This window comes from Sminthopsis crassicaudata, chromosome 1 (assembly GCF_048593235.1).
Source record: "Sminthopsis crassicaudata isolate SCR6 chromosome 1, ASM4859323v1, whole genome shotgun sequence".
Lineage (NCBI taxonomy): Eukaryota > Metazoa > Chordata > Mammalia > Dasyuromorphia > Dasyuridae > Sminthopsis > Sminthopsis crassicaudata.
The window spans coordinates 749,202,407-749,223,913 of record NC_133617.1 but is presented as its reverse complement, the minus strand read 5'-3'; the positions used below and the strand labels follow the sequence as shown (position 1 = coordinate 749,223,913).

Below are 21,507 nucleotides of genomic sequence, written 5' to 3'. Positions count from 1 at the left end.
CTCTCGGCGCCCCGGCCCGTCCCCAGCCTCGGGAAAGAGCCCCATGGGAAGGCCGAGGAGGTGCCGCCGGGCTCCCGACCCGCCAAAGAAAAGGTCAGGGCCCAAGGCTGGTATGTTGCCTTTTATTAACGTTTTTAAACTGTACAAAGAGCTCATATGCATGAATTATAAAACACACAAGGACATGTTATTTTTTAAAAAGAAATATAAAATAAATCTATCAGACAAATAAAACAATCCCAATTTTGTGAGTCAGAAAAAAAATCCACAGACATTTTGCATTACGGAAGAAAAGTTAGGTCACTAAACTACAGTGTCTATTGGTCAGGAACAGGGCGCGAGCCTTTCCCAGAACTACCTACACATCAGGAGCTCGGTTTCAGCAGCAGACGGCGGGCTCGCCGCTCCGGGACGTCCGCTCCGGGCCCCAGGCGGGCGAATGGACATGTGGAGGGGCGGGACAGTCTTCCGAGAGGTATCACAATAAATAAATCCTTGATTAGCAGGGCGGCTCCCCCGGGAGCCCCGACTCGTCCGCCTGAAGAGCCGGCCACCGGACACCTTCACACTACAGACACAGAGGGAGGGGCACAGGGAAGTCACGGAGGGGAGACGCTCGGGGACACAAGAAGCAGAAGCTTCCACGTTAATTAATTTTACATTTTAAAAACAATTTTGAGTTCCAAATTCTATCATTCCCTTCCCCGAGATGGTAAGTATCCAATCAGACAGAGGCCATCACCAAAATGGGAAGGGAGGGCACCAGAGAGGCCGCCAGCTCCCTTCTGTCCCAAGCCTGCGATGACTCAGATTTTCCTGCCACGTGATCAGGCAACGGGGGTGATGTCTGTGGGCTTCCATGGGATCGGAGAGGGCCTGCCCCGGGACCGAGCCCTCTTTCATCTGGGCCGTTCCCAAGCTCCTGCGCTAAGAATCATGACGCTAGCAAACAAACGAGGCAGGGACACCTCGGGCAGGAGCAGCCCACTCTACAGAGGGGCATTCTGAGGCCAAAGGGAAGAGCTTTACTCCAAGGCGAGGGCCTGGTAGGGAGCCTGGCACAGAGGCTGCCAATCAGCCCAGGGCACCTCCCCCCGGCTGCCCGCCTTGCCACCAAATACCGGGCAAGACGGAGATTTCCCATTCTGTCAATTAGCGCCTACAGCGTCCGGACGTCTCACAAATGCACCTGCAAGTTCCGCTCGCCCCGGATCAGGACGCACAGCCCCCCGGGTGGTAAGGTCCGGGCTCGTTTCCTCTGAGGGGCTCAGAATCAGCCAGAGGCCTTGCCCCACGTTGGGCGCCAGAATGCAGACTGTCTCTCAGTTATAATCGATTATAATCGGGCTTCCACCCACAACGTCTCCCCGGCACATCCACAGACGTCGGGCTGATTCTCTCCCCGAGAATGAAGGCGACTCGCTGACTGACCACGGGCCCCCCGTTACCGGCCCCCCCCCCCCGCCCTGGCTTCCACACTTACTTTCACCATAATTCTCACAGCTACAGGACCGGCTTCTCCCTGTCCTGTTTCTCTTCTGATTCTTCATCAGAACCTACGGAGAGAAGGAAACACACCCACTGTGTGCCCGGCACTGCTGTGCATGCCCACACGGGAGCCCGGGGCGCCACAGACAGCTGAATGGTTTAGACAAAGCTTTTCAGAAAGCGTCTCCCACTACTCCTAGGGGGACAGGAGGGAGAGCCGGGGGTCACGTGGCCGGAGCCCGAGGAGCCCTTGCTGGGGAGGGTCACTTGGCCAGTCTGTAGCCAGGGGCCCCAGGTCCGACTCAGGCCTCGCTTTTATGAACCTGGGTCAAGGACGCCCGGGCGGGATGTTAAAGCCCCCGGATGGAGCGAGGCCAAAAGGCAGAGAGCGACTCGGGATGGCCGGCTCCAGCCCGGGGTCATCCACCCTCCGCGGAATCTCCCAATGAGCCTCCTCTGCCCCCAGCTGCCTGGGGGGGGGGGGGGCGCTGCCCCAGGCCCACCCGGGTGAGCTCCAGGCGCCACCAAATACTGCAGGACTGGCCCTCACGACGGTCTGGCCCCACGACCGAGCCTCGAGTCACTGACCTGCTGCCGCCGCCAGGGCTGCTGGAGGGTGACTCTGACCCCCCCCCCCCCCCCGCAATCCGGCACTAGGCCTGAGAAGGGCGTCCCCCCCCCCACCGCCTGGCACTGAGGGGCAGCCCCACAAGGGGGCCCCCACACGGGCAGCCTCGGGGGTCTCAGGAAGCAGAAGCGCAGGCACAGCCCGTCACCTGCGGGGGGGCAGCCGGGTGCTGGAGAATACAGGAGCCGGGCGGGGACAAACAGGAGGGTCAGGGCCAGGGGAGGTCCGGCACGGGGGCAGGGGACGCCCGCTGCTGGAGAGGAGGAGGGAGCCGGGCGGGGGTGATGGGGAGGGGCCCGCGGCACACGGCCCCCCTTCCTGCTCCTTCCTTTTATTCTTTGTGAGAGGGAGGGATGGCAGCAGGGGGTCAATGAGGTGAAAACAAGGTGGAATAGAAATTAAACGTTTATTAGAACAGGGGGAAATCAAATAAAATCAGAAACCCCGGCTTCTAACAGAGGGGGACTCCCCCGGGGAGCTCTGCTCGGGCCCAGCCTTTCCCATGAGCCCCCCCCCATGCTCCCTTACCATATGCCCCCTCCCCCCGCCGAGAGGCCCTCGGGCACGGGTTCATGGGCACTCCCCCGTGGCAGGCCCCTCCCTCCCAGAAGTCACTGCCACCCTCCCCGGGGGGTCGCCGCCCTGCGCCCCCCCCCACCCCCCGGGGGTCGCCGCCCTGCGCCCCCCCCACCCCCCGGGAGTCACCGCCCTGTGGCCCCCACCCCCCGGGGGTCGCCGCCCTGCGCCCCCCCCCACCCCCCGGGGGTCGCCGCCCTGCGCCCCCCCCACCCCCCGGGGGTCACCGCCCTGCGGCCCCCCCCACCCCCCGGGGGTCACCGCCCTGCGCCCCCCCCACCCCCCGGGAGTCGCCGCCCCTGTGGCCCCCCACCCCCCAGGGGTCGCCGCCCTGCGCCCCCCCCACCCCCCGGGGGTCACGGCCCTGCGCCCCCCCCACCCCCCGGGGGTCACCGCCCTGCGCCCCCCCCCACCCCCCGGGGGTCACCGCCCTGCGCCCCCCCCCACCCCCCGGGGGGGTCGCCGCCCTGCGCCCCCCCACCCCCCTGTGGCCCCTGGGAAGCCCGCTCTCTGGGAAGGCGGCCGGGCCGGCTGAGAACGGGGGCCGAGCTCCATCCCACACTCCCCCGCCTGGGTTTGCGCCCCAGCTCCGAGCGGGGTCTTTGATGTACAGTGAGTGGCTTTTGCTCCCCTGCAGCGTGGGGGGAGCAGGAAGCCTCGCTCTCAGCTGCTCGGTCCCCAATCACGCGCCATCTCTGCTGTGGTTTAACTGCTTCCTGCTCTGGACGCCCATTGCAAAGCTGCGCCGCCGGCCCTGGGGTTCCCAAGCTCACCGTGGGCCGGGGCGGCCGTCGGGCCCCGGACAATTGCCCGAGCCGGTCCGAGCCTTTCGGCCGCTCGCTCCCCAGAACGTGGCGGGGGCTTCCCCAGCGCCCGGGGGTCTCCACTGAAGGAGTTCAACAGCACTCCCCCCGCTGGCCTGGCTGCCTCCCCCCCCCCCCCCCCCCCGCCGGCCTGGATGCCCCCCCCCCCCCCCGGCCTGGCTGCCCCCCCCCCCCCCCCCCCCCCCCCCCCCCCGCCTGGGTCTTTTCGGTATGACTGTCTCGAACCCCCGGGAGGGCACTTATACAGGCCCAGAATAAAAGAGCAAACCCCAGAGGGAAGCCCCCCAGGGCTCAGCGTCCTGAGCGTCCCAGGCCAGGCCCAGGAGGCCCCTCTCGGGCTGGGCAGAGACCACCACCCACTTCCTTTGGATCCTCGAGAACGTTTACGTCCTGGACAAAGCGTGCAGCTCCCGGGCCTGGCTGCCCCCTCCCCCCTCCTTCCCCGGGCCCTGCCCGGCTGCCAGGCCTCTGTACCACGGAGGCTGCCCAGCTCCACTGGGCGGCACCAGGAGCAGAGCCTGCCAGGCCGAGCCCCCCCCCATTCCTCCTTCTGGGGTCAGCCTGGAACTGTGGGATTCGGCCCAGCCGGAGGCCCCGGGACACCCACCAGGAGCGTCCAGACCCGCTTCCCTGCCTCCTTGGGGGCCACCCCGAGCAGCGATCAGCGGACAGAAGTACAAGCCCCTCTCTAGGAATAGACAAGGGGGCTTTCAAACACAGGAGGCGGGCCAAAGCAAGGGCCGAGCGCCCACTTACCTGCTTCAGACTCAGGCGGGGAATAAAACTGCCCATCCGAGAGACCCCCGGGCGCCTGGATGAGGGCCGCCCTCTCCGAAGCGTCCTGAACCAGCAGAAGTCCTGGAAGAGAAGGGGGCGGGAGGGCCGGTGTTAGTCTGCACAGAGGGACCGAGGGCTAGTGCTCCCCCAAAGGTGCTCCCACATTGCAGAAAAGGGGGTGACTTTGGAAGGCTCTGGAACCCCCGACTGTGGCGAGGCCTTTCTGCCCGCCCTCCACTCCAATACAGGGCCCAGCCAGGCCCATGGGGCTCATGGGACCTTTCCATCCCTCAGTCCCCGAGAACATCTGGCTCCCTCCAACAAACAAGAGGCTGACGCCAGCCGAGGGAAGACCTGCACATCTCCTGACGGAGGAGCCATTTGAACCCGGCACGCCTGGTACCTGGGCAGGACCCAGGTAATAATGTGGAGCCAGGAAGAAGCTGCCGCGACATGACTGGCAATGACAGCGAGTGCCCGCAGCTCCCCAGGGAGGCTCTGGCTCTTTGGGGGGCCCCACCTGCACCAAGGAGGGCATCCCTAAGTGCCAGGCTAAGAGACGGAGGCCTTGCCCTCTGCTGATGGCCCTGCCTTCGCCCTCGGCACCTCGGTGCTCTGCTGCACTGGCCCATCGGCTTCTCTGACCCTCGGCCACCACCTCCCGACGTCTCCTTTGTCCAACGGCTGCGGCGTGTCCGGAGCGACTCGGAGAGCAGAGGATGGGCCGAGAGAACCGCCACGGGAGGGCGGGGGGAGGGAGAGGGGCTGCTGCACCTTCTTGTCTTTCCTTACATTGTAACTCCCTGAGAATGGAATCCTCCCTCTGCTTTCTTCAATGTGAGGGAGGAACGCTCAGCTCTCGGCTGGCCCGGAGAACGCGCAAATCCAGGAAGGGCCTCTGCTGACTGGCGTGCCCTCCTCTGGATGGCCAGGGCGCGTGCTGCCCTTCTAGTGGCCGGCGTGTGCCCTTTCTACGCCCGGACTGGCACCAGGATGTGCAGGCCCCGGGCGTTTCACAGCACTCAGCAAGGGCTGAACCCCCGAGGGGCCCAATGGCATCTGGAAGATGGAAAGGGCCGGGGCTGGCTCGTCTTTGACCAGATGGAAGTGAAAGGGGACAGAAGTCCCAGCTTGCATCAATGCCCTCAGAACGAAGAGTCCAAGGTCGGGCCTCTGGCTCCGAGAATGCTTCCACTCCCCCCTCAAAGCCGGGAGCTGCAGGGGCAGCCGTGGGCCAGCTGTGACTCATGACCCTGTCACCCTCCAGTCTCGGGTCCAAGGGATCCCACGGCCTTTGTGGCGCTCCTCGAGGGGCCCAAAGGCCTTGTTTCCAGCTCCCCTTCCTCCAGATCCTGCCGTCAGGGCACGACCGGGAGCCCAGATGCAGAAGCCGGGCCTCCTGCCCCCAGGGGCTGGCCTGGACACGGCCGGAGTACGGCCCGGGAGCCAAACACGGGCTCAGGTTCTGAGCCCAGAGGCCTGGCATGGGACGCTGGCACAATTTCTCCTAGAATGGTTGGGGCTCGTGTGCTTATAAAGGGGAAGGGGCTCTTGTACTTGGCAGCAGTTATCACACTGGCACCCGTGCGCCAGGGATCGTGGTCTGTGTCTGGGGAGCAGGAAGCGTCTCCTCAGAAGCTTCAGGAGGAACCTTCTCGTTCCTCCAGAGCCGCATCTTACCCCAGGCCCCCAAACGGGCTTTGCTTTATTGGCTGACTCATTATCCATCAATCTGGATGATTAAACATCTACAGGATGGCAGGCACTGTGCCGCGGACAAGACGGGACCCAGTCCCTGCCCTGGTTCCTGGCCAGGGGCAGAGAAACGAGACAACCGTAAATGTGGGGGGAGTCCCAGAGGCTGAGGGGCCCAGAAAGCCTTGGGGGAGAAGGAAGTACCTCAGTGACCCCTGAAGGAAGGCAGATTTTAAGAGGGGGAGATGAGGAGGGGCGTGTGTCACCGGGGCGGCCGGGCAGATGAGCACATTCGACACACGGGCATGGGCAGCTGACATTGAGCTCGTGTCCGAGGAAGCCTGGTTTCCTGCTGCACTCCGGGCTCCTGGGCCTGGGGCTTCCAAAAGCAAAACTCCACCCCGACCTTGGGCCCGCAGGGAACAGCAGCAGGGGCTTCCTGACGACAGGGGCCCCCCGCTTGGTGCCTCCAGAACCTCGGGCCCTTCCTGGCTGCAGTCCCAGCAGGCCCCACTCACCGGTACCCTAACCAGGCCTGCGGCCCACCCGGCATCCTCCCCCAACCCAAGCAGATCGCAACCTCCTGCTCTGCTAAACCCACTCCAAGCCTCCCCCTGCACCTGCCCCCTCCTCGGGCTACTGCCCGCCCCTCTGCTCCTCATGAGACGCTCGCAGCCCCCGGCCCCCGGGCTTCTGTCCACTGCCAGCCTGCCGAGGCCCGGCCTTCCCTTGAGACTTCCTCCCCTTCTCTCAGGCCTTCGCCACGCTCTGTCTTTGTGCCGGCCCCTCCCGAGAACAGGCCAGACTCAGGCTTTCCAAGGCAGTCTTTCTCCTGACGTGGTCCTGGGCACTCCACTGCCCCTGGCCAGCCTCCTCCTCCTCCTCTTCTTCTTCTTCCTCCTCCTCCTGCTCTGCCTTCTCTTCCTCCTCTTCCTCCTCCTCCTCCTCCTCCTCTCCTTCTCTTCCTCCTCCTCCTTCTCCTCTTCCTCCTCCTTTTCCTCTTCTTCTTCCTCCTCCTCCTCCTCCTCTTCTTCCTCCCCTTCCTCCTCCTCCACCTCTTCCTCTTCTTCCTTCTCCTTTTCCTCCTCCTCCTCCTCCTCTTCCTCTTCCTCCTCAGCCATCCACCATCACTGGGACTGCTGATGCCATTGGATGAAACAATGGCAGAAAGGCAACTGGGCATGCCAAATGGAGCTGGCATCCACAAGAGACTGCCAAAAGGAAGGGAACTGGCTCTGGCAGGAGCTTGAGGTGCGCCGCTGTGGCAGTGCCCGCCCATGGCACCGAATCATCAGACAAAAAAAACGGCCTCGGACGGGAGAGGGGGATCCGAGGTTGTTCTCGAGCACAGTACGTCCTTCCCCAAAACCCTGCCCAACCCAAAAGCACCAGATACACCACACAACCCTGAGAAACAAATCACCCCGGCCAAAGGGGAAAAAGGAGGCAAAAACAGAAAAGAAAGATAGCCATAGCGCTGAATAACCCCGAAATGCCTTCCGTTACGGCGGCCTGGGAGATCGGCAGGACGACGGGCCTGAGGCTCCAGGGCCGACATCTGCTGACCCGGGGCGCCCCGGGAGGGGACCGAGGAAGAAGAGGGAAGAAGAAGGGGTGGGGGGCCCCAATGAAGACAGTGGTCCCCATGGAGGGAAATGACTGCCGCAGCCTCCCGGGAATGAAAAGGCCACAGGGGGAGGAGGGGAAAGAAAGAGGAGTCGCTTCCAGGGGGAGCGCTGTCGCCTGTGCCGGCCTGGGCAGAGACGCTCCGGGATGGGAGGCGGGCACCCCGAAGGGAGAGGAGGCGCCAGAGGCCCGGGGCCGCGACGTCACAACCGGCAGACTTGAGCCGCACCCCCCAGGCATCTCCTCCCGAAGCCGCTCCCTCAGCGCCACGGGGGGACGGGAGGGAGCACGGAGCTGCTGAGGAGCGGGAGCCTCCTGGGGCACAGGGGCGCAGAGCGGGGCCAAGTCCAGAGGGAGAGCAAACCGCCCGCGACAGACAGGGAGGAAGGAAAGTCAACGGAACAAGAACGAGGAGCACTGTCTAGCAAAAGGAGCAGAACTCTCAGAAACAACAAACAAGGCGAGCAGAGAGGGGGGGTCCACGAGGCCCAACTCTGCCCGGGACACGCTCAGTGCGGTTCCAGTGTGCGCGCGTATGTGCCACGTGGAGGAGCACCCGCAAACCCTCCTCCCCGACTGTACTGAGATTGTGCGTGTGTGTAAATATTATATCTATCAGTCAAACTAATCATTTTCTTCTATTACTTATTGTTTGCTCTTTAACTTATTTTTGTATCTTTCAATAGCTGATTATACTGGCACCTTATCAATATTCATTTATTTAGTCTGCATTTATATATATTTATTAGAATAAAATAAAAGTGGAAATAATGTTTATATAAGAATAACTAATACTCTGACTACAGCTCCTCTCTCCGAGGCATCCGCTCTCATCCCTGCTGTGGGAGCCCGTCCCACGGGCTCCTGGGAAGCCGGCCTTGTTTGGCGGCCTCCTCGGGGCAGGGGGCTCCGCTCTCTGGAGGGACGGAAGGAAGGAAGGACTGCGGGGGGGGGGGGGGGGGGGGGGGGTGGTTTCCTAGTTTGGCCCTTGAATGCTGGGCCCCTCCCCCACCCCCCCCTCGCTGGGAAGGGGAGCTTACTGCTGTCTTCCTCGGCTTCTTGAGGCAAAACTTTGAAATCCAGGAACCAGGTTTCGATCCAAGCGAGGATGAATGAAATGATGGGCAGCACGTATCCAAAGGCCCCCTGAGAGAAGAGCTGAAAAACGAAGGGGGAGCGGGTAAACCTCGGGCTGTCGGCGGGGGGAGGAGTCTCGGGGAGGAGGGGGGGAGCACTTACCCTGGAGAGGATGACTTTGACTAATAAAAAGGCACTCGTCACAGCTGTCGTCAACTGAAAGGCAAGGATGGAGTTCAGTTCAGGGGCTGGAAACAATGCAGTGCTGATAACCATCACCTGTCACGAGGCCGAGTCCCCCGAGGGAGGCGGATCCTGCCCTGACCCAGACCTAGGGGGAGCCCAGGGCTCCAGGACCCCAGGCCAGCCCGCTCCCGCTCGTCCAGGCGTGTTCTGGGAAGTTACAGCTGGTGGGGCGGGGGGGGGGGGGGGGGGGGGGGGAGTCGGAGAGGAGGGTGAGAGCTTGGGGCAGCGCCCGGTGCCACACTGGGGCCGGGGGGGGATGCTCCCGTCAGACTGAGACGGGCATCCCTTAGTCACACAACTGACCCCGTAAGGCCTCGGGGGCAGCTCTGCCCCGAGGAGCTCACTCCCCTCTGGATGGTGCCATCCATGCCAGGCCCACGCCCACCTGGAGATGCCATCTCCCTCTCCCCCACCCCCTCTGGCCTTCCTGAACCTCACATGTGCCTCCATTAGAAGTAGAGGAGGGACCAGCTTGTTGACTTGTGTTTGGATCCTCAGCCCCTGGCATACAGTCGGGGCTTAATAAATGCTTGTCTCCCTTTCTCTAGAGCATGGGGGCATTCTGCGGGGCACTGCAGCGCTCCTTACCCCCTCCTCCTGTGAGGGAGGTAAAGTCCGGGTCAGGACCAGGGAGCTGCAGGGAGGCTGGCGGCTGGCAGAGGGGACCAAGTGCCCGGCGTGGATTCCAGAAGGCCCAAGTTCAAATCCCACCTCAGAGGCCCAAGAGTCACGTGGCCAAGGGCAAGTCCCTTTAAGCCTTAGTTCTCTCATCTGTAAAATGGGAGACTGAGAGCCCGTGGCGTAGCGCATTGCTGGGAGGGCCAAGGGCCTCCACAGAGTGAGCCGCTGCTGCACGCTGACCGCAGGCGACATGCTAGGTCCAGGTGCCAGCATTTATTAGACGCCACTATGTGCCGGGCACCGTGCTAAGGGCTAGAGAAGACACAGATGGAGGGACTGGGGACGGATCAGAGGGAAGGCTCCTTCCACAAGGTGGAACGCCGGCTTGGGGTGGAGGGAAGCTGCCACGGCCAGGGGAGGAGAGGACGGGGTCCAGACGGTCCCGACACTAGGGCGCGAGCAGTCAGCCCCGGGAGGAGGTGATCCAGGGCGGTGCCGTGGAAGCCGTGAGGGCCCAAAGGAGGCCGCGTGCTCCGGGAAGGTGACCCGGCCCTGGCGCCGGGAGCTCAGGCTCTGCCCAGTTCCACCCCCCCTCCCGCCCCAGCAGGGCACGGACGCCCCGGGACGCCCCGGGCAGGGCCCGAGAAGCCGCCGCCCGCCGACGGCGCGTCACCCTGGCCGGGCCAGCACGGGCAGGTGTCACAGGGACGTCCGTGAGCGGATCTAGGAGCCAAGTCTCCCAACGAGGCACCGGGGGAAGGACCCGGCTTCAGGAGGGCCCAGAAACGGAACGAAAAGTGGGAGAGAAGAGAAAAATGGGACAGCGCCTCCTCAGGAACATTTAAATCGCCCCGACCACAGGCCAGGTGCCTGCTCTCCCACTGTGAAGCACGAAGGCTCAGAAAGGGCCTGCCCGTCTCTTTTTGCAGATGAGGAAACTGAGGGCCAGAGTGATTACCTGCCCAAAGCCCGAGAGCCAACTTTTGGCCCGTTTTCACGGGCATAAATCAAGATTCCCCCTTTTCCTCCCGCCCCAGGAGGAGGCCGCCGCCAAATGCAAGCCTCAGGGCCTCCTCTCCCCATTGTTCTCACCTCCCCCAGGCTTAGATTTGGGATCATTAGGAGCAATTCTAACCACGGGGTCTTCAGTGCTTCACTCACAGGACAGCCTCGGGCCACAGAGACCCTCGTCCCTGGGCCCCGCGGATCCTGCGGCACAAGGTGGGGGAGGCCGGGACTCCCGCCACTAAGTCCTTCCAAGCAGGAGCCTGGAGTGTCCTCGGCCATGGGCGGACCCCAGCCCCGAGTGTGCCGGACGGCCTGGCCCTGGGCAGCCCCGCCATGCCAGCGTTCTAGGCGCCCTGGGCCTCGGACGTCCCAGATAACAAGAGGCCCTGGGATGCCCAAGGGGCTCACTCCTCACGGGGGCGGAGTCAGGGGCAGCGGAGGCAGGGGGAGGGGCAGCGGAGGCGGGGGGAGGGGCAGCGGAGGCAGGGGAGGGGCAGCGGAGGCGGGGGGAGGGGCAGCGGAGGCGGGGGGAGGGGCAGCGGAGGCGGGGGGGAGGGGCAGCGGAGGCGGGGGGAGGGGCAGCGGAGGCGGGGGGAGGGGCAGCGGGCACACTCACCGCTACGGCCCACCAGTGGCGCAGCCTGCACACGGCATAGGCGAGGATCAACACTTTAAACCGAAAAACGGCCAGGAGCTGTTTCAGAAAGAGAAGAAAAGAAGGTCCTTGTTTTAAGGTCCGAGACAGGCCGGGGACACATCCAGGGCCAAGAGCGAGGACTGAGGCTCCTAACGCTGGGACCACAAGGGTTTAGAAGCACCTAAAGAGCGAGGCAGGGAGGGGTTGGGACCCCCCACAGGGAGGCTCAGAGGTGAGCCCCAGGCCGGCGCCGGCCGGGCCCGTGGGACGGGACAGAGGAGCCAAGGGCCCCGATCGGCGTCAGACGGGGACCTGCTGGGAAAACGGTCCAGGAGAAAGGAAGGGTGCGGACGGCAGGAAGCAAGCGGCCCCCGGCGCCGCCAGGGCCTTACGGGGAACGCCACACGCACCATCTGTCTCCTGGGACACGGAGGAGAGCTCGTCTGGACCCTCCGCTCGCAGGCCGAGCCGGCCCAGGCCGGGGCCCTGAGATAGCCTCCCCTCTCCCCTCCCTTCCCCCTCTTCTTGGCTCGAAGGAGCCCGTGTCCCTGTCCTGGTGCACCCGCCTTGGTCGGGAATGATTTTACTGGATGACCGGGGGCAGCCACAATGTCCAGCGGATGGAGCGGCGGGGCTCCCGCCAGGAAGACTGCTCTGCCTGAGTGTGAATCTGGCCTCAGGCACTCACGGGCGCGGGACTGTCTGCCTCCGTTTACCCTTCTGTAAAACGAACAGGAGGAGGAGATGGCAAATCCCCCGCTGCCGTGTCTTTGCCAAGAAAACCCAAACGGAGTCACGGAGGGTTGTGAGCCGGGACCCCGAAGGGGATCACGGAGACTGAACTGGTGACTCCCATTATCACGGAAGGAAGAACTGCACCTGCAGGTTCCACATTTCTGGGGGGGGGGGGGAAGAGTGGGATCCACCTGGGAAATGGTTCAAATTCGTATTTCCGCAGACTCACAAACAGCGGAAAAGGAGCTTGGGCGGCACCTCGGCCCAGTCTCCCCTTTTACAGATAAAGAAACTGAGGCCTACAGAAGGGAGTGAGTACAAGTAACGATGAATGTGCGGAAATTACTCACAAATATGTCAAAGTAGGAAGAGTAGTAGTCGTACTGCACCACCTCCTTCTCCAGCGTGGTCTCGATGCCCCCATTCACCTGGCGGGACACAAGGAGAGGGAAGGGCAGCGATGAGGCAGAGCGGACAGGTGCCTCCTCACGGCCCTCGCCCCCTCCCGGAACCGGGAGCAACGACGCGCGGAGCGGACTCTGAGCCCAGGCCGCCCCCCACGGCAAATTACTCTGAAACAGGAGCCAGACCAGGAGTCTCCCTCCGCGGCAGGTCTGCACCGTGACCTCGGCTCCCCTGGACGAAGGGCAGCTCCCCTGCTGTCCCCCGAGCCCTGGGCCAGTCACGTCCCCCCGAGCTCTGGGCCAGCCACGTCCCCCCGAGCTCTGGGCCAGCCACGTCCCCCCCAGCTCTGGGCCAGCCACGTCCCCCTGAGCTCTGGGCCCGGGGCTTTCCCCGCAGCAGAGCCGGGAGAGACTGCTTTCTCTCCTGATCCCCAGTTACAGGCCGCCCTCTCCCACTCACACAGGCAAAAAGACACGATATTTCCCAAACCACAAATTACGGAGCCCCACCAGCATGACCTCTGCCCCCTGCAGACGGGGGGGGGGGGGGGGGGGGGGCAGCCTGGCCAACCTGGGGAAGCTGATGGGGGTGGGGATCTCGGGAAGCAGCGGGGCCAGCTGCCTCCCACACTGTTAAGGACGCCGCGGAGGGCTGGGCAGGGTGGCTCGTGCCCATGGCCCCGGCTGCCGGGAGCCCCAGGCTGGGCGATGCTTCATCCCCGAAGTCTGAGGCTGCGGCAGGTTCTGCCCACTGGGAGGCAGCATAAACTCAGCCGCGACACAGTGCCCCCAGGACCCCCAGGGTCCGTCAGCCATGAGGTCTGTGCCGGGGCCAGAAACGGAGAAGGGCGGTGCTCCGGGGGCTCGTGGCATCCCCCACCCCGCCAGCCCGAACAAGCCAGGGAGACCGAGGCTCTAAAGGGAAAAAAGAGGATCAGCTCGAGAGGGAGGTTCTCCAATCCTCCCGGACTGTAGGATTTAGCCCACAAGGGTCCTCGGAGACCTTCCATTTCACAGATGCGGCGACTGAGGGCTGGAGGTACAAAGCAGCAGAGCTGGAGCGACTCCGGAGGCCCCTAAGTCCGCCCCTTCCCACTTCCCAGCAGAGGAGACGGCCCTGGAACTTTAAATCTGAGGCAGGGTTTGAGCCCAAGGCTTCCTCACTCCCAGCCAGGGCTCTACTTCCCTTTCAGGAGAGGAAAAACAAATAGAAAAAGCCCCTGAGTGGGCTCTTAGCCCAGTCATCGAAATAGCAAACGGCAAGTAGTTTTCCGTCATGGAACCAAACCAGGTTACTCCTGACTTCCCAAGATGGGACGAGATGGACCTGAAGCCCTGCGATGTTCCGGGGGAGGAGGGAGGTCTCCATAGAGCCGCTGAGAGCTCTCGAAGGCGCCTCCGGCCCAAAGTCAGAGAAACTTCAAAGATTTCCCGGGCTTGAGAGTGCTGCCCACAGGGTTTACCCCATTCCAGGCCCACGGTCCGAGGCCGCTCACTTCGGGTGTCGGGCCCAAGGGAAAAGAAAGGAGCGCGTGGAGAGAACCCGGCTCTGCCGGAAAAGGGGGAACGAGGGGATTCCTTCTTTTCGAGTGTCGGTTCCTGCTTATTTTGCCTTTATTTGCGTCTGCTATTTTAAATGCCCGGGTGAACTGTCTGCTGCGAAGAGCATGATCATCGGCGCGTGCCCACCCAGGAGAGACTCTCAGAGAAAAGTGCTGGGAACTCTGGGAAGTAGAGAAAGAAAGGCGTGGCCACTGCCCCGGAGCTCGTGACAAGAGGAGGAGGCTGGCAGCACTCCGGCTTCCTCCTAGCGCTGGGGAAGGGGTTCCAAAGTGCCCGGGAAGAGGACCCAGAGGTCACGTCCGCGGGCTGAGGATTTTCAGAGGAAATCAGCCCCAGCGGGCTGGGACACCGAAGGGCGTCGTTCCGATGGGAGAGCCCGAAAGGCCCAATGTGGGCACCCAACGCCCAGCAGAGCGAGATCACGAAAGACGCACAAGATGGAAGCGAGAGCGGCAAAGTGCCGAGCTCAGAGAGCTACGGGTGGCAAGGAGAGGGAAGGACGAGAGGAGGGCACGGAGGGGCAGGGACAGCGGGGCTCAGGTGGACGGGACAACCAGAGCCAGAATCTAAGACAAGCCGAGCGACCGACGTCTCATTTTGCTTTTTTTTTTAGGCCACAGAGAACGACCCTCCCACTAGAAACAGATAACACAGAGGGCCCAGATGCCCAAGAGAAGAGAGCCCATAACCAGCTGCCCCCGGTGAATTCGAGTCACCGCCATCCCTGGCTACTGAAAGAACTGGTGGAAGGGCCTGGCGCGCCGCTGTCGGGGATCAGAAGACGGAGAGGAGGCGCTGACCATTAGACCTCACCCATACGGCCTGGCTGCTGTGGGATGCGGTGGGGGCGAGGGGACGGAGGCCCGTCAGGCCCTCCCCCACTTTCCAGGTAATCGGGATGTCTTTTTCTAGAATAGCCTGGAAGATCGCCGGTCTGCTGGGTTCTGCGGGGTGGAAACGAGAGCTCTACTGTGGATCTCCACCCTGCTCCCTCTCAGCTCCAGAGTTCTGTGATTCTGTTCTTCCCAATAAATTTTACCTGAAAAAACCAAACAGTCTATGCAGAAGTTCTGGAAGAGTCAGTCAAGTGCTAGCGAGGCCTCACCGGCGGCTCCTTCTCCCCCACGCGAGACTTCTCACCTAACATTGAGCCCGGCTGCGGACTCCCTGCCAATTCTCAGGGCCAAACCCCAAATGTTCCTCGAGCGGGTCTTGAGACCCCGAACGCGAGCGGGGCCCGTCCGGCTGAAGGAGGACGGCAGGGGGCGGTACGGAGCAGTCCATCCTATGCTGTTCCACATTCTTCCTCCAAATCTAAACGAAGGCCCGGATGGCTTGGTTACCACCTTGTGAAAGCACAAGGAGAAGTCAGCAGCCAGGCGGCAGAACCGGGATGGACCTGCGGGGCCGTGACCTGCAGCACAGGAGCGTTACCCTTGCTCAGATCTGGTATTGTGATGTAAGGAAACCGATTACACAAGGGCAGGAAAGATGCAGGAGGCACTAAGCTTCAGACGAGGAGAAACAAGTAACCACGGACCCTCGGCCCATCCTCCTATCACCTCGGACTATTTGGATAGGCTTTCATTTACTTTAAGGGACCAGAGGCCAAAGAGAGTTGGGAAAGAAGCACAAATAACTAACACAGGCCAACACTAAAAATCAAGCATCAACCGAGAGGAACCGATCAAAGGAAAGGAAATCACGATGGCGCCGCTCAGCCAGTCCCGAAGGCAACCACTGAACCAACACGGGTGCCCGGGCAGGGGAGGACGGCTCGGGGCAAGCTGGCCTGGTGGCCCGCCATTTAGGCTGGGAGGGACTTCAAGGGTCACATGGTCCGACTCCCTCAGCTGACAGATGAGGGGACCAGAGGTCCAGAAAGGTTCACTGCAGCTGGTGGGTGGGCCAAGCGTGGCGGTCCCGAGCCTGGAGCGAACACCAAATCATAGCCACAGAGAATGACAACGAAGCCTCCATCTCGGTAAATAAAGGGTGCAGACATCCCACAAAGTAGAAATTAGGCCCTTTTTAAATGACAAACCGAAGGCACTGAGGAAGAAGCCTGGGTGGGTGTCATAAAACCTCCCATCAGGTCTCTCTCCCTCACTTCCGTCAGGAGATGGGGGCCTAGCAGGGGATCTGTGAAAGCCCTAAGCATCAAGAGCTACAGCAAGCCAAGGGAGGCTCCCGAGGGCCTCAAGACAGGATCATGGGTGAGTCTTCAGCTTCCAGACAAGAACAAGGAATGAAATGAGGCGACGCTGGGCTCAATTAAGTTCACTTTAGTGTAGACCTATGGCCTCCAAATTAATTCATAACAACTATCGGGGACTGGAGCAAAAAGAAAGGGGAGAGACTTTCACTTCACTTTCTGACTTGCAAATCACTGTGAATATTTAACAACTTCCTCGGCTCCAAGCAGACAGTCAAAGAGAGCAAGGGCCCGAGAGCTCAGCCTGGAGCTGGGAAGATGAGTTCAAATCCCGCTCAGACAAATAGTAACTGGGATCCTGGGCAAGTCATTCAGCCTCTGAAACGAAGGGAATAACAGCATCTCCCTCAACGATTTGTGGTAAGGATGAAAATGAAATAATACATGAAAAAAAAAAAAGCAAACACAAAAAAAGCTTATTCCCTTCTCCCTCCTTCCCAGGCCTCAGGGCTGCGCTCCTTTGGCATTCCTTATGAGCACCCAGTAACCATCTAGAATTTAGCTCCCCATTGTCTGGAGTTTGGTAGAATGACAGACCAAGGCTCTGAAGAGACCCTTGAGGCCATTTAGTCCAAACCCCTAATTTTACAATAAAGAAATTGAGGCAGGAATCAAAAATGTCATAGAAACACAGGCTTACGGCCGTAAAGGCCATCAGAAGCTGCCTGTACCTGAAGAAAAGCTGCCTCCTCGTTCCGGAGACAAAGGCACTAGCTCTGGACTCCAACAAGCCGGGCTCCAAGCCCTCCCTGACACTTACTGTAACCTGGAGGATGTCACCCACTCACAGGCTCCGGGCGCCAGACGGCCTTCCCTTAACACCTCAGGAGATCATCCCAACAGTCTAAAGAAAGCCGAACTGTAATGACGGGGGTCGAGGTCCCTTTAAGATTCCTTTCTGATTTCCAACCCCCCCCCAATGGCTGAAGAAGCTAGGAGCTTTTGATTCACAAATCTTGGTCAAAAAGCACCCTTCTGAATTCCAATGATATCCGGGCATTCCCCAGACCCCACCAGGTCTGAGCTAACTTGAGTTTTCCCAACCCCCATAAACAGTTTTATCTAAAAACTCATTGAATTCTATTCAATGCTGGCCCTGGCTGAAAACCCGCCAGGAGCCTGGGACTCCACGCACTTTCAAGATCACCAAGAGCCCCTGTTATAAAAGGAGCAACCCCGGAGTCCATGCTTTGCAGAAGTCCTGAGCATGGCATCCTTATGTCAGTCATGTCAAGGGTTTCGGCCTACCAGTCCTATTCCGGTGCCCTTTTATCTCTACCCTCAACGTTACTAACTAAACTTTACTTCCAAATCCCTACAATAAACCTTTTTATCAATCTAGGTTTTGGGGCCTGTAAATTCCTTTACAGGGGACTCTGCGCCATCGCGGGACTATCCTTGGCTGACCCAAAAGGGTTCCCCCTTCCCTAACTCTCATCAGTAATACTGGGCACAATTTATTTCCATTGGGAAAACATCAAAATGAACACGCACAGAGTTGTTTCAATTCAAATTACCTTATGTTTACAATCATGCCCCAGCACTCAGCCCAGGATGGGCCAGAGTCTGATCTCTGGGGTTCAAGAGGCCATAAGAGAGAAAGAGGTCTCCACCATTAATGTGAGGTGCAAGCAGAACGATCTGAGCAAGGGAGAAGGAAGAGCACCGGAAGCCGGCGGGGGTGCGAAGGGTAAAGGCGGCTGGCTCCGAGGGAGCCGCGGGTAGCGTTCCCTCCCACACCTACTCGGTTTTATAAGAAAACCTGCTGGTGGCCAGCGTGAAGAAGTGAGACGTCTGCACTGTGGCTATCCACCCCAAAAACCAGTTTTGAAAATGCAGATTCCCAGTTCTAACTGATCTGTAATGAACAGAACCAGCTATACCCAGAGAAAGAACACTGGGAAATGGGTACAGACCACACAGCATTTCTAATCTTTCTGTCATCATTTGCTTGCATTTTAATTTTTTTTCAGGTTATTTTTATCTTCTTTCAAAATCTGATCTTTCTTGTGCAGTGAGATAACTGTATAAATGTGTGTGTTGTATATATAGATATAGATAGTATTTAACATATACTTTAACATATTTAACATGTATGGGACTACCTGCCAGTTAGGGGAGGGGGCGGAAGGAAGGAAGGGAAAAGTTGGAACAGAAGTTTTTGTAAGAGCCAATGTTGAAAAATTATCCATGCATATGTTTTGTTAATAAAAAGCTAGAATTAAAAAAATGTAAAAAAAGAAAGGAAGAAAGGAAGGAAGGAAGGAAGGATGGAAGGAAGGGAAGGATGGAAGGAAGGAAGGAAGGATGGAAGGATGGAAGGAAGGATGGAAGGATGGAAGGAAGGATGGAAGGAAGGAGGGAAGGAAGGAAGGAAGGAAGGAGGGAGGGAAGGAAGGAAGGAGGGAAGGAAGCAGGGAGGGAGGGAGGGAGGGAGGGAGGAAGGAAGGAAGGAAGGAAGGAAGGAAGGAAGGAAGGAAGGAAGGAAGGAAGGAAGGAAGGAAGGAAGGAAGGAGGGAAGGAAGCAGGGAGGGAGGGAGGGAGGGAGGGAGGGAGGGAGGGAGGAAGGAAGGAAGGAAGGAAGGAAGGAAGGAAGGAAGGAAGGAAGGGAGGGAGGGAGGGAGGGAGGGAGGGAGGGAGGAAGGAAGGAAGGAAGGAAAAGAAGGAAGGAAGGAAGGAAGGAAGGAAGGAAGGAAGGAAGGAAGGAAGGAAGGAAGGAAGGAAGGAAGGAAGGAAGGAAGGAAGAAAGAAAGAAAAAGAAAGAAAGAAAGAAGAAAGAAAGAAAAAGAAAGAAAGAAAGAAAGAAAGAAAGAAAGAAAGAAAGAAAGAAAGAAAGAAAGAAAGAAAGAAAGAAAGAAAGAAAGAAAGAAAGAAAGAAAGAAAGAAAGAAAGAAAGAAAGAAATGCAGATTCCTCCACCAAACACTCCTGTGCTGTTAACAGCCGGCTTTCTTTGACAATGCTCATCATTCGAATGGGACAATGCTACAAAGAGAGAGGTTTTTAAATGGAAACAAAACTAGAAGAGACCTATCTTGGAAATAAATTATTTCTTAAGAAACTTATTTGAACTTAATTGCTACCTTCTAAGGTTGAGGTAATGGATGGAACACATTTCCAGCTATGATCAGCGGCTCTTTTTAGGATGCTCAGCATCGTTCTCCAAAGACCAGACTCAAAACTAGCTCCATCTAAAGCCAGCCTGCCTCCTCCTATCAGTTATCTGAGTCATTGGCTGATAATTATTTCCTGAAAATAAACACACTACGTTAATTACAGGAAGTCCAGTCTTCACCCTAGAAGAAATCCTCCCCGAAAGGGAGATCCAAGCAATCAGCAGAGCTGAGCAAAGCTCAGGGACTGTGGGCCAGATCCTCAGGGAGCCAGGGAGAGAAAAGGGAGGGAACCGAGGGTACCAAGAGGAAAAGGCAATGGAGAGAATAAAAATAAGGAAGAATACCAGAAATCTGAACCATGTGTAAAATACACGTATGCAAACACCTTAAAGCACTACAGAATGGGCACTAGTCTTTTTGTTGTTTGTTTGTTTCATGGTAATTAGTACCAATTAAGAGATATATTCATCGAAGGAAATCGAGGAATTGGAGAACATTTTGGTGAGGGAGAAGCAAGTATATTACTGCAGAGTTGGAGCAAAAGCCATGGGGTCAAAGTCATGACCCAAACACAAATCCCACTCACTGGAGAATGGGATAGATAAGGAATAAATGAATGAATGAATAGAGAAATGAACAGTTATTAAGCACCTACTGACGTGCTAGGCACTGCAAAGGAGTAACACGATCAGACCGGTGTTTTAGGAACATCACTTTGGTGGCTGAATGAAGGACGGAGGTAAACTGAGGCAGGCAGACTTAGTAGCTATTGCAATCGTCCAGAGCTGGAGTTCAAGAATCACAGAAAGAGGCATAATTTTGTGCCACAGTAGTGAGTTTTAACATCTGCTGGAGTTTGTTTTCCATCCAAAGCAATGGGGTCACAAAAAAAGATACAAAAATAAGTCCCTGCCCTCAAGAACTTAAAATATAATGAGGGAGATGGTTAAAAAATAAAATAAAATAAAATAAACCAAAAAAACACATACAAACTGTACAGGAAAAATAGGAAATAATTAAGAAAGGGAAGGTGCTAGAATTGAGAAGATTTGGGAAGGCTTCCAGGAGGATAGATTTTAGTTGGAACTTGAAGAAAACCAGGGAAGCCAGGAGGCAGAGATGGGGAGGAAGTGTTCTAGGCCTGAGACAGACCAAGAAATGGAGGGTTTTGTCTGTCGCACAACCAGGAGTCCAGACCCACTGGATCAAAGATATAAGAAGCCTGGAAAGGCAGGAGGGGGGTCGGTAATGAAGCACCTTGGATGCCAAAGGGCAGTTTATATTTGATCTTGGAGGCAATAGGGAGCCACTGGAGTTTCCTGAGTAACAGGATCAGACCTGGAATTTGGGAAAAGCACTTTAGTGGCTGAATGAAGGATGGATCGAAGAAGGGAGAGAAGGAGATAGGCAGAGCACCCCTCAGCCACAGCAAGCGACTGCAATGGTCCGAGTTAGAATTCAAGAGCAGATAACCCTCCAGAGAAGGGGCCTGAATTCGTGCTTTAGATGAGTTTCTGAACATTTCTAGGGTCACAGGGGCATTTGGTGTCTGAAGAAGCCTGTGGACTAACTCATATTTTATTAGATGTTTTAGAATTGCAATGTTTTTAAACACATGAAATAAAAGAGAAGTTAAAAGGGAAAGTGATTATATTCAAATGCAGTTATTAAATTTTTTTAAGTTTCCACACCCCAGGTTAAGAGTGCCTTGTGCTATCCCGATGAGTCAAATCTAAGTTATTATTTAAAAGGGATAAATGAATGGCTACACCAGTGGTCCTCAAGCTTTGTAAATAGGGGCCAGTTCACCATCCCTCAGACTGTTGGAGGCTGGACTAGAGTAAAAACAAAAGCTCACCCTCTGTCTCTGCCCCTCAGCCCATTTGCCATAACCCTGTGGGCTGCATCAACGTCCTCAGTGGGCCGCATCTGGCCCGCGGGCTGTAGTTTGAGAACCCTGGTCTGCACACTTTGGTTCAAAAAACCCAAAAAAGTAAAGAGATGTCGCAGGCCGGAACTCTGAAAAGATATATTTGAATCCCAGCATGGTGTTTATGGCTGTAGAAGCTCAATGTGATGTAGTGAGGTAATGGTACCGAAGGATTTAAGGGCTGAGGGAGGGCCGCAGTGCTCTCTGGGCCGCAGTGCTCTCCCCCACAGCTCTCAGCAGAGAAGACTCCAGACTCCATCTTTGACCAGCCATGTGGCGGCTCTCCTGCCTCCTTCACTTCTCTGCCGGAAGACCAGGGACTCAAGCTGATCCCTAGGTCCT

The 21,507-nt window shown here is 58.3% G+C and overlaps 1 protein-coding gene across 6 annotated transcripts in view; it reads right to left on the bottom strand.

Moving 5' to 3' along the window:
* Positions 1–21,507, bottom strand: part of STARD3NL (STARD3 N-terminal like) — a 61,878-nt gene that overhangs the window by 7,472 nt on the left and 32,899 nt on the right. The window contains exons 3-10 of one of the 6 annotated variants that reach the window (XM_074284484.1): positions 12,289–12,366; positions 11,183–11,260; positions 9,526–9,708; positions 8,854–8,907; positions 8,655–8,772; positions 4,273–4,374; positions 1,484–1,556; positions 109–615 (exon numbers count right to left, since the gene is read on the bottom strand). In XM_074284484.1, coding sequence (XP_074140585.1) covers positions 1,504–1,556; positions 4,273–4,374; positions 8,655–8,772; positions 8,854–8,907; positions 9,526–9,708; positions 11,183–11,260; positions 12,289–12,366 — 666 coding nt within the window. In that variant the 3' untranslated portion in view covers positions 109–615; positions 1,484–1,503. Of the gene's footprint in view, positions 1–108; positions 616–1,483; positions 1,557–4,272; positions 4,375–8,654; positions 8,773–8,853; positions 8,908–9,525; positions 9,709–11,182; positions 11,261–12,288; positions 12,367–21,507 lie in introns of those variants that run through there. The other 5 variants (XM_074284483.1, XM_074284485.1, XM_074284486.1 and 2 more) reach the window with 5 other exon arrangements.